The sequence below is a fragment of the Dipodomys spectabilis genome, unplaced genomic scaffold, assembly GCF_019054845.1.
Source record: "Dipodomys spectabilis isolate Male_0828 unplaced genomic scaffold, ASM1905484v1 ptg000007l, whole genome shotgun sequence".
NCBI classification, from domain to species: domain Eukaryota; kingdom Metazoa; phylum Chordata; class Mammalia; order Rodentia; family Heteromyidae; genus Dipodomys; species Dipodomys spectabilis.
Genome location: NW_024870684.1, coordinates 2,646,587 through 2,658,787, shown reverse-complemented (window position 1 = coordinate 2,658,787; position 12,201 = coordinate 2,646,587). Strand labels below are relative to the sequence as shown.

The 12,201-nt window shown below is 52.3% G+C and overlaps 1 protein-coding gene across 1 annotated transcript; it reads left to right on the top strand.

Annotated features, from left to right (window-relative positions):
- The first annotated feature begins 358 nt into the window (after window positions 1-358).
- On the top strand, window positions 359-11,839 carry LOC122124629 (proprotein convertase subtilisin/kexin type 9-like). Its single transcript, XM_042699307.1, has 12 exons — window positions 359-598; window positions 1,029-1,217; window positions 1,991-2,165; window positions 4,951-5,093; window positions 5,301-5,439; window positions 5,588-5,784; window positions 6,465-6,648; window positions 7,021-7,194; window positions 7,445-7,593; window positions 8,453-8,621; window positions 10,138-10,316; window positions 11,636-11,839. Exons 1-12 carry the CDS (start codon window positions 359-361, stop codon window positions 11,837-11,839), a joined length of 2,142 nt encoding a protein of 713 aa, XP_042555241.1.
- The last annotated feature ends 362 nt before the right edge of the window (window positions 11,840-12,201 follow it).

The following is a 12,201-nucleotide window of genomic DNA, read 5'->3' as shown; positions in this document are numbered from 1 at the left end:
AGGATATTTTTTTACAGCCCAGCTTTCCACCGGGGGCAATGTGGCACTTATGGAAGGCAGGATGAGACAGAAACTGGATGCTTCAGGTTTGGGGAGTGTGTGAGGAGGGGAGGGTGCTCCATTAGTATTTAATCAGATGGGACCATCCCAGGTTCTGGGTATACATCACTCTGCATCCTAGGTTTCACCTGACTTGGGAGTGCTGGGCTGAAGGCAGGTACCACATAGCTCCTCTCCGGATCAGAACCTGGAGGAGTAAGCCAGACAGCCCAGCTGCCCTGCCAGTCCTTGTGCTTGGTCCTCTCAGGTCCTGGTTCTGGGTGTCAGTGCCAGGGTGCAGATCTCTCCTCCTTCCCTGATGGGCTTCTATGGCTCTGGGTGGTTGCTGTGGCCGCTGCCACCCCTGCTGTTGCTGCTGCTGCTACTGGGCCCTGTGAGGACCGGAGCCCAACAGCAGCTGAACCAGTCCAGAGATCAAGAGGAACCATTCTGGTCCGGAGACCAAGAGGAGCTGGATGGAGACAGAGAGGGATCTGGGCTTGTCCCGCCATGGGAGATCCACCACTGGCCAACAGCCACCATGTACAAGAGCTCTGAGGTATGGGCAGAGTGGGGTGAGGCCCCGGGTGGATGCTATTTCTTCTCCAGCCTCGGTTTCCCCAGTGTAAGGTCTGAAGCAAAGATCCCCAAGAACTTTCTGCTCATTTCAGCCACTAGAGCTGCAGGGACTAGCAGTAGTTTGCAGCTGAGTCTCAAGAGAAAGGATCTGGGGAGAGACCAGGGTGGGTGCTGAGGGTCACCCACAGTTCCCCTAGGGGATGGACGCCACTTTTGGAAGTGTGTGGATCTGTTGTGGGTGATGTCAGTGGGGCTTTGTGTGTGTTGTGGAGAGGTTTAAGCCTCACCGAGTCAGCTGGTATCTGTAGTCTCTCTATGTCCTGGGTCTCTTTGGCTCTAAGTTGATCTGTAGACAGGGACGGGATCTTTCTTTTGATGTCCTCATGCTCCTTTTCCTCCCTTGGGGCCAGAGTGCCTGGAAGGTGCCCAACACCTCCTTGGTGGTATTCATGGAATCCCAAAGGCAGCAGATGGAGAGTATTGTCCACCACCTGCAGAGCCAGGCTGCCAGCAAAGGCTTCATGTTTGAAGTGCTGCATGTCTTCAAAGACCTCTTTCCTGGCATCCTGATAAAGTCAGACGTGAGCATGCTGGACCTGGTAAGTCCTTGAACAGGCATACACTTCTACAGGCTGGGGAGAGGCCTGTGTATGCTCCCAGATGGAAACTCAGGGGACAGAAGACATTGAGTACTGGTGGGTCTCTAGCTCAGTGATGCCAGCCTCCTCAGGCAGCTTCCTTGTTAGCCTGGCCAATTCCCCTATGGAACTTTGTCCATTCACCCTCATTTGAAGCAGGAGGGATCCCCGTGCAGAGGGACCACACAGTTAAGGTGAGAGAAGGGTCAGGGATGGGCCAGGATGATGTGTGAGTAGGGTATGCTACAGGGCAGGGAGAGGACTGAGCACACGCATTCTGCTCTCAGTTCCTGCAAGTATCCCCTGCCCCCTTTGTCTAAGCTCCCAGAAGCCACTACCAGCGGGCTTAGACAGAAAGGACTGGAGAGAAAGTGGGCACATAGGATGACTGGTGCTGACATCCTGATTTGGGCATGCAGTGCAGGCCCAAGGACTTCCCCCACTGTCCAGCCTGCCTAGAACTGGCAGTGCCTGGCTCCCGGATGAGATGTGGAAGCTGAATCCCTCCTGCCACTCATGTGGGCTCAGCTACCAGCTGTGGGGGCACTGGTCCCAGCTTCCTCCACTCCCAAGCCTAGGAGAGCAGTGAGGACCCTGGTTTGTCTTCAGGTCAATGGGAGGGGGAGTGTGGGTGGCCATGCTGGGGGCACTGGTGGGATCAGGTGCGGCAAGTGCTGGGTGCTGCTGGTTAAGTGACTCATGAAATTGAGATCCTGTGTCCTTGGCATCCGCAGGTCCTGAGTCTGAGGCGGGTCAAGTTCATCGAGGAGGATTCCTTTGCCTTTGCACAGAGCCTCCTGTGGACCCCGCATCTGATTTTCCGTCACCGGAACCACATTCGGAGCATCCTGTGGAACCTGCGGCGGATTTCTCCTGAGTGGAACCAGTCTCATAGCTTCAACCACAGCAGTAAGACCACAGCTGCCATGGCCCACCTCTCCTCCCTGTCCTGGGACTTGGCCTACTCTTCTCTTTCCTCTACTCTCCCACTCTGGACTGCGCCCCCTCCTGGTGCTCTGTGCACAATGCAGGAACATTTGTCTCTTCTATGTTCTTTTTCTTTTTTTTTCCTTTCCTTTCCTTTCCTTTTTAAATTAGAGCCTTGAATTCAGGGTGCTGAGTACTCTCCCTTAGTTTTTTCTATTCAAAGATATTGCTCTACAACTTGAATCAAAGCTCTACTTCCAGCTTTTTTTTCCTGGTTAATTAGAGATAAGAATCTTACAGACTTTCCTGCTCAGGCTGAGTTTTGAACTGCCACCTTCAGATCTCAGCCTCCTGAGTAGCTAGGATTACAGGCCTGGGCCACTGGTGCCTGAATAACCACCTTCATAATTCCTTTTCTCATCTTCTCTCCAGCAGGCCACTCTTGCCGGAGGAGGAGGCTGGACTTACAGTCTCTGGTCTCTAACTCTCAGTCCTCAAAACAAGACCAGATCTCCAGAGCTTCCCCCATCTAGGTCTCTGTCTCCCCGGCCTCCAGGCCTCTCTGCCCACATTTCCCTCTCCCTGTGCAGAGGGAGGCAGAGGAGGAGGCTGGGAAAATGGCTGTGTCTAGGCGGGTGTCACAGTGACACTGAGCTAGGGAAGGCAGTAAGGGCACCTACTTGGGAGAGGATCGGAGGTTCTGGCTGGACCCTGTAGTGTTGGACGAGCCTGTGCAGATCTGGGTTTGGTTTGTGCTGGGCCTCAGGTCTGGGGGTGAGCCCAATGCCTTCTCCTTATCCACGGATCTCAGGGTCTGAGGAGCCACCTCCCTTTCTAGGCCTTTCCCTTAGCTGTGAACAGGCCGTAATCAGCCTTGCCCTCCCCACTGTTTAGAGGCTAAGGGGAAGCAGAGGCAGTGTCTTCAGGACTGGAAGGTGGGTGATGTTGGCAGGCTGTCATTTTGCTCTGCCCCAGCTTCCCACCTTTGTGTGGTTTCTTGCTTTCTCCTCTTCCCATTCTTTATTTCTGTTTCTCTTTCTCTTCATTGACTTATTCTATTTATTTGATGAGTGGTATTGGGCTTGAACTCAGGGCTACCCATGTGCTCAGCTTACTTGTGCACCCTAGCACACTGCCACTTGAGCCACACCTCTAGCCTGGCATTTTACAGTAAATTGGAGATGGAATCTAGAGGACTTTGCTGCTTTGAGCTGTTAGTGCTCCAGATCTCTCTTTTCTGAGTAGCTAGGATTGTAGGCATGAGCCAAATTCATTCTTGTTTTCTCCCTTACAGTCTTGGGCTTTGCATTCAGGGCCTCATGCTTGCTAGGCAGGTCCTCTACCAGTTGAGCCATTTATACATTAGTTACTTTTCAGGTAAGTTCTCATGTTGATGCCAGAATTATGAGACCTGGACCAAAATCTTCCTTATGTGCTCGCTGAGTAGCTGGGATGACAGGCTTGTGCTACTGCACCTAGCTATTGGTTGCGATGTGGTCTTGTGAACTTTGTACCTGGGCTGCCTTTGATCCACCCATTCTCTGACTCACAAATAGCAAGGATTACAGAAGTGAGACACTTTGCCCAGGTTTCCTCTTCATTCTTGTGTGACGCCACTCTGCATTGACTTAGGGACTACTGGTTCATCCAGCATGATCTCACCTGGAGAATCTTCTCTTGATCCACCTAGAAAGACCTCTTTTCCAGATAAGGTCTGGTAGTGGTACTAAAGTTTAAATCCAGGGCCTCACATTTGTTAGGATACTACTTGAGCCATACCTTTAGCCTCCAGATAGGTCTAAAAGGATGTGGCATGTCTTTTCTGGGGCCACTGATGATTAGCTTTCCTACAAGTTCAAAGTAGACACAGGGGCCCATCCTGCCCTCTGGGGATGCCCAAGATGGCCTTGTCCCTACCTGGAGGAGTGGGGAGAGGGCTAGAAAGCATTGTCTAGAGTCTTCTCAAGGGACTGGCTGAAGGAGACCCTTTAGAAGCTGTTGGAATGGGACAGCGTAAAGCAGGTGCCATACGGACAGGTATAAAGCAGTCTGGACAAGCCCAAGGCTGTCCCTTCATTCGTAGAGAGGCCACACAGCACAGATGACAAGCCGGTTGGATATCCTCAAACCCAAACCCTGTGAGAAGGGGAAATTGGAGGAAACAGGTAGAACTTGGAGGTGGCCACAAACCAAGGAATGTCAGCAGTCAGCATAAGAAGGAAGATAAGGTCCAGTGAGGCTTCTTATTCAGAACCTTCAGAGGGAGTGTAGCATGACTGATCTCTTGATTTTAAATTTCTGGTTTCCAGAACAACAGTTCGAGTTGGTCACAAGAGCAACCATAGAGCTTGTGCTGCTGTAATCCTGCCTCAGGAGAACCAGTAGTAGGAGCAGGTCACTGAGGCCCTGCCTCCTGGGCTGCTCCCAGCCAATGACAGAGCTCAAGGTGGAGCTGGGCCATTTGAGTTGATAACAAGACCCAGTAACAGGCAGCATGCTATTAGGGAGTTTCCTAATTCAATCTCAATCGCCAGCTACATGGCTTAGGACAGCTCCCCATTTCTATGTCTCACTGGCCTCTTCGGTAACATAGTCCCACTAGCAGGTAGCTTGGGAGGACTTTTAGAAGATTGAGTTCATCTACCGTTTTTGAAACAGTGCCCACAATTAGTAAGCAGAGCATGCCATCATTGATACATGTGAACTACATAACCTCACCCTCCTGGTTCTCCTCTTTCTCCTCTAACACAAATGTCACCATGGGAAGACCAGGACAACCCCGTGGAGGTGTATCTCTTGGGCACTAGCATCCAGACTAATCACCTGGAAATCAAGGACAGGATCAACATCTCTGACTTTGAGAGAGTGCCTGAGGAGGTGTGGCAGAACACCAGTGCACCCAGGACACAGGTGAGCCATCCTTCCCCAGCCCATCCCAGAGGAAGATGAGGACCACCAGACCTGGAGCACCATGGCCACCCTCCCCAGCCACCACTGTCCATCCCCAGTCCTCAGCTGTAGGCAGGGAGGGCGGGCATTGCGGTTGATCCAGGGTCTGTTGGGAAATTGTGGGGCGGGTGGCATTCTCATCTGGTCCTTGTGTTGGTGGAGCAGGAGGTCAATTGTGTAGGCCATGGCACCCACCTGGCAGCTCTGGTCAGTGGCCAGAGTGTTGGCGTGGCCAAGGACATCAAGATACACAGCCTGCGTGTGCTCAACTGCCAAGGGAAGGGCACCGTCAGCGGCATCCTCATGGGTGAGTGGCAGACCCCAGCAGCCACTTTGGCCAGAAGCATTTGACTGATCATTGGGTCAAATAATGAGCATCACTGCTGTTGGAGGGAAGGGGCTAGGGGAAGGAAGTGTGTCCTTCTCCAGACAGTCATATGGCTCTGTTTTCTCAGGCTTGGAGTTTCTTTGGAAAAAGCTGGTCTCCAATCCCTCCAAGCGCATGGTAGTGCTGCTGCCCCTGGTGAGTGGGCACAGTCAGAGCATCAACAATGCCTGCAAGCGCCTGGCAAGGGCTGGAGCAGTGCTGGTGGCCGCTGCGGGCAACTTTCAGAGCAATGCCTGTGCCTACTCTCCAGCGTCGTCTCCTGAGGTAGGTGCCAGCAGGGCTTCCAGCTCATGTCCTGCCTTGCAGGTTGTCAGAGGCCCAGCATCCCCAAAGCCCAGTGTGACAAGGGGTTTGGCTAGCCCTGCCTCACCTTCAAAGGTGCTGCCACATTACCCCCTCCATCACATCCTCCCTCTGTGCCATCCCTCTCCTCCTGATTGACATTTGCAGAGCCACTGCTTTGTGTGGGGCTTGTGTGGGCCTGGCAGTATCAGGGGGAGGACAGGTGTCCCATCTCCAGGCCTTCTGGGCCCTGGAAGGAAGGGAAGGTACAGAGGCAAATGGGCAGTGCTGCCCTCCCCTTTCCCTCTCCCTCCTCACCCTGCACAACCTTCAGATAGCTTGAGGGGGTCTTACAAAGATACTGAACTTACAACCACTAGCACCCAGCCTGGCTCACTCTGGGTTGCCCTGACATCCCTCTGGCTTCTTGATGACAACACTGTCCATTTAGTATTTGATTCCCCATTAAGTACAATCTCTACAGGACATCAGGCATCATGTCTATATCCTATGGGAGCCCTAGGACAGCCTGGGATATCAGTTGTACTCAAGTGTCAGATTTTCCTCGGGAGGAGACACTTACATTGGGCTCAAATGGGTAATGTAGGAGTTGGTCAGTCTGCCCCCTGCAGCCTTTCCCTCAACTCTTTGCCACATTCTAGGTCATCACTGTTGGAGCTGTCGATTCCCAGGACCAGCCGGTCACCCAGGGACCTCTGGGGACCAACTATGGATCCTGTGTGGACATCTTTGCTCCTGGGCAAAGCATTGTCAGTGCCTCCAAAGACTGTAATGCTTGCTATGTGACGCAGAGTGGAACTTCGCAGGCGGCTGCCCATGTGGCTGGTGAGTCACCATGCCACTGCCTGGGCCACCAGGATTCCAGCGGCCCCTTTGGCCAGATCCTCCATATGCCTGGCTATGAGCAAGAGGACCCAATGTGCAGACCTGATGTTGATGGTGCCATTTTGCATCACTGGGGTTTGGGGAATGAACAGGTGTTCACCTGGTGAACACAATGGCCAATACCAAGGCTTAGAGGTAGGAGAACAAGATGTGTTACTTTCTAGCTTTCACTAAGCAAGGGATTGCAGGTGGCTTCATTTTGGGAAGATCACATCATGTGTGCATGTGTGAGCATTTGTGTCCTAAAAGGAGTTCCCAGCTAGGACGGAAGGCCAGGCTATCACCTTGTCTGACCTTTCCCTCCTCCATCAGGCATTGTAGCCCTGATGCTCACTGCCCAGCCAAACCTCACTGTGGCTGAGCTGAGGCAGAGGCTGATCCACTACTCTATCAGAAATGCTATCAATGACACCTGGTTTCCGGAGGAAGAACGATTCAAGACCCCCAACCTGGTGGCTGCACTGCCCCCCCGCACCCAGGAAACAGGTGAGCAGGGCAGGTGGGTAGGCAGAGGCCAACCTGGGCTGTGAGGTGACAATCCCCAACCTTGTCTACAGAAGAACTGTCCTCCTCAGATAGGACTCGGGGCTTGGGAGTATTGTTGCGACACTGACATTTTACCTAAAAGTTTCATGTGGTATCTTAGCTCCATTCCCTCACCTCAGACTGATGCTCTCTCTGGAGTCCCCAGGGTGTCCTGTACCCCAGAGCCTCATTACTCATGTTCTTGTTGCAGGTGAACAGCTGTTCTGCAGGACTGTGTGGTCAGCACCCTGGAACATCACACTGGCAGAACCTGCTGAGGCTGAGTGTAACCCGGAGGAGGAGCTGCTGGGCTGCTCCAGTTTCTCTCCTAGTGGGACACGGGTTGGCGAGCATGTGGGGGTGAGCTCACCACTCTGTGTGCCCAGTCCTCTGTCCTCTGGATTCCAATCCCCATCAAAGCTTCAGAGGCCTGGGCAGGGCCAGGTGCTCCTGGGGGACTTGGGACAGACAGCACCCTCATGGGCACAGGAGGGAAAGGACAGCGGTGGCTTTGGCTCTCTGCCTTGCCTAAAGCCATCCCAAGCTGGTTGTTACTGGCTTATGCCTGTTATCATAATGATTCAGGAGGCTGAGATCTGAGGATCATGGTTCAAAGCCAGCCAAGGCAGGAAAGTTCATGTGTTTCTTATCTCCAACTAACCACCAAAAAATAAAAAGAAAGAAAGAAAAGGAGCTGTAGTACCAGTGGTAGAGTGCCAGCCATGAGTAATAAAGCTAAAGGACAGCACCTAAGCCCTAAGTTCAAGTCCCAATACTGACACTCCTCTTACTTCCCTCCCCCCCTCAAAAAAAAGCCATACCCAGGACCCTCAGTTTGGGATGACAGAGGCTCTGTGAGTTTGGAACCTCAAAACTGCAGATGCGGTTGATGGGGCTCCCAGAGCCTGAGTGGCCCTGGGCAGGGTAGAGTGCTTGGAGGATGAGGGGAGCGAGCATTTCTGCACAATGTGAGGGAGGTTCTCAGGAGAGGCCTGTGGGGTCAGGAGCCCGCAGGCCTGGGCTGCTGTCTCAAGTCCCCTTGTGTTCACTTAGAAGTCATTGTCAGTGTCGGGAAGATTCATAGCTAAGCTGTGCTTGACAGGACAGCCTGCCTGGGGCTGAGCAGTATTAAGGGTTCAGGAGCCGGAACTTGCAGACGGGGTTCCCCAGGCCCCAAACCTCTTCACAACAATTTCTCATTCCTCTCTTGGTCTCTCAGTTCCTAGGGAAAAGACCCATTTGCCTGGCATTTGGAGATAGTCAGGTTTCTGCAGTGGCCAGATGCTGCCTGCTCCCCCGAGCCAACTGCAGCGTCCACACAGCTCCTCCAGCCTTGGTGGGGCTGAAGACCTACAACCACTGCCCGGATGCTGACCAAGTCCTCACAGGTAGGGGCTGGTCCCGCCAGGGAAAGGAGGATGCCCTAACTCCTGCTGCTCAGGAGACGTGTCCCACACACTTGGTCCCTATGAGTGTGAGCATAAGATTTGGGAGCCTCAGGACCCATAGCCAAACAGGATCAGCAACTTGCATGCTATGTGGCCTTGGGTAGGTTCACCTCTCTCTCTCTTCACTTTCTCTTCCTCCCCTGCCTCAGTGGCAGTGATAAGAGGAGTGGCAGATGGGCTCCGGCTTGGGCACTGGGAGCTGTTTACCAGCTGTGTGGTGGGGAGCCATAGTTCAGGCCTATCAGAAGTGGGGCACAGCTCAGGTTGATTCCAACTGCCACTCAGTAGCTGGCAAGTTCCTTCTCAGCCCTGTGCCCTAGTGTCCTCATCATGAATGCAAAGCTTTTAGCCTTGGACAGTATGCATTCTGGTGGCCTCTGTCATTGGCCATCACTCTGAAGTCCTTTCTCTTAGTTAGGGACATTCTGTCAAAAACCTGCCCATGAAAATGGCTGGAACTCATGGGTTAGGGCTCCTCATTGGAGCTAAGGACTTTGGTTCTTGGGCTGGAGCCTGGCTCAGATGGAGTTTGGTGCCAGGGATGGTTTTGGGGTACTATGGGCATTATCTTGAATAACTGGCTCAAGAGCTTATCTTAGACAGCTAAGTACTGGAGAACCTGAAGGTTCTGGAATAGTAAGGGTTAGGTAAGATTAAAAGCTGGCTGGAATAGGATTAGCAGCAGTCAGATGAGCCCAGTGGCTGGAGCCTTGTCCAGGACAGGAGCTCCATGTGGCTGCTGGCCTGGCAGGAAGCCTGGCCTTTGGCAAAGCTGGCAGAGCCACAGGCACTCACTGTGTACCTATGCCAAGTCCCATTTGCAGCTAACATTGCTGAGTGCATTTCTTAAAGTCACACAGCAGGGCAAGGGCTCTGGTCCTGGCTACCATAACCCTAATGTGGGCAGAGTCCGGGTCCTGCATGAGCAGTAGGGGGACTTCCCAGGCATATTCCTGCTTCAGCTAAGCAGCATCTCTGTGAGTCGATGCAATTGTTCTGGCTGTTTTAACAAATAGGGAAACTGAGGCTTGATGAAGTCCAGCAAACTGTCCACAATTTTACAGTCAGGTGTGCCTGACTTCCAAGCCCACAGCCCCAGGCTCAGGCTGATCTACTTGGTGATGGATGGGGAAGCAGCCTGAGGTGGGAGGGGTTTAGGGCGAGAAGTGGCTGGACAGTTCAGCCCTTGCTCTATGGCTCCCCTTCTTTGGTGGAAAGGAGACCATGTGTTTCCCAGGAAACTATGGCTCAGAGTGATTGAGCTGCTTTCCTACAAGTCAGGTCAGTTACAGAGCTATGCCAGAAGTCCTGCTGCTCAGGCCAAAGGCTCTTCTACTCAGAGCTGCTCCAGTGTTTTCCTGGTTTTGATCCTTACAGAGAAAGAGGTGTGGTTGAGGGAACAAAAATAGAGGGCTTCGCGCATTCCAATGTCTGAACTGTCCCTCTTCTGCCTCAGGCTGCAGCTCCCATTGGGGGATAGATCTTGATGTCTATCAGTATACTTCAAGAAAGGAAAATCCTCAGACCTCCCAGTGTGTGGGGCACCCAGAGGCCAGTGTCCATGCTTTTTGCTGTCATTCTCCGGGCCTGCAGTGCAAAACAAAGAAGTACAGTCCATCACGCCTCCTGGAGAAGGTGAAGGGTTGGGGTTACAGAGATGGAGTGGAGATGGCTGAGGCCTGCATCCTCATGGGGTGGTCAGTGGACAGGGGAGGACCTGAGCACCTGTGCTGTCATGTGCAGTGGTGCAGTGTGTGTGTGTGTGTGTGTGTGTGTGTGTGTGTGTGTTGGGGTTGATTTTGCTTCTGTCCAGATTAGTAAGTTTGCTCTCCATGTCCCCTGTATCCCTTTGAGGATAGCACACATAAATGTGGCATTAAAAAAATGCAATGCCAAGGCTGGACATAGTAATGTAATGCTGTGTCTTTTATGCCTGCTACTGATAAGCAAGAAATAGGATCTCAATTGGAGGCCCACCTGGACAAAAAAAAAAAAAGTGAGATCCTATCTGAAAAATAACTAAAGCAAAAAGGGGCAGAGTTGTGGCTCAATTGGTAGAGAGCCTGCTTAGCACTCACAAGTTCAAGCCCCAGTATTACCTTAAATAAAAAGCAAACCAGGAGTCTGTGGCTCATACCTATATTCCTAATTATTAAAGAGGTTGCGACTTGATATTGGGGTTCAAAGCCAACTTGGGCAAGAAAGTGAGTGAAACTCTTCTTTAACTAACTGCCCCCAAATTAATTTAATTAACTACTCAAAAAGCCAGAACTGGAGCTGTGGCTCAGTTCTGAAGTTCAAATCCCAGGATTGGCATACACACACAAACACACAAATGCACACTCAATCTACGGCATGCACATGCACGCACATGCGCACACACACACACAGAGCAATACTTCTGCATTTAACAACCCTACTGGGAGTTGTTCAGGGCTGGAATGCCTGAGCAACCATGGAAGGTTGAAGGAAGAAGGAAGATCCCTGAAGGGAGAAAGGATCACACTTGTCATCTTAGAGCAAGAGAGCTAATTTTTAGAGCCCATGAAAGGTGAGGTTTGGACCTGTGAGTGATGTCTATGGTTTGGGCTGGGCTGGAACAAGGAGTGGAGGGCTGTCCCAAGATCTTGTGGAGCCAGTTGAAAGATAAGTTGCCATTACTGGGTGGGGAAGGCTGTGGGAGGTGTGGCTTATAGGGAAGTGGGAGGGGCTTTGGTTTGTTGAAATGTTTGTCTGGGTTGCAGTGCCCTGGTAGGCTGGGGCTGAAGAACCCTGAGGGAGTGGTAGGCAGCATTGGACACAGCCCCTTTGGGGTGTGAGGGGCAGAACCAAGCCAGGTGTTCACGGTTTGGTCTCCACTGAGGGTTGCTGGGAGGGACAGTGTAGCAGGTGGCTTAGAGACCTGACCATGCATGCTGGACCTGGCCTTACTTGTCTTCCCTGGACTCTGGCAGGTCACCGTGAGCTGTGATGCAGGCTGGACCCTGACCAGCTGCAATGCCCATCCTGAGAACTCAGTCACCCTGGGAGCTTTCCCTGTGGACAACACGTGTGTGGTGAAGCACCAGGATCCTGACGAAACAGAAAGGACCAGTGAGGAAGGACAAGTAACCATCACTGCCATCTGCTGCCGCATCCAGCCTTCAGGACAAGCATAGAGTGGATGGAAAGACCTCAACCTGCCGGGTGGTGCTGACCAGGGCAGGACTGGGGTGGAGATTCTTGCCCTGAGAGAACTTGGTCTCACCTGAGTGCCCTTCTCTGCCAGAATTATAGAAAGGAAACCCATTAGGAGCAAGGAAGGGTGGTTTGACAGCATGCATGGTTCCTGGTAGACTTATGAGCAGAGTCACCTTTCATGTGCAGGAGTTGACACCTCTAGGAGTTGACACTGGCCTGGGGGAGGCACTTGGATTGAGAGGAGCCAGTGTTATCAGGAACAAATGAGGGTGACCAGTATTGGGGACCCCTCATGGTCTTCTTACTTTGTAGAAACTCCTTAAGAATTACTGATTGAGAG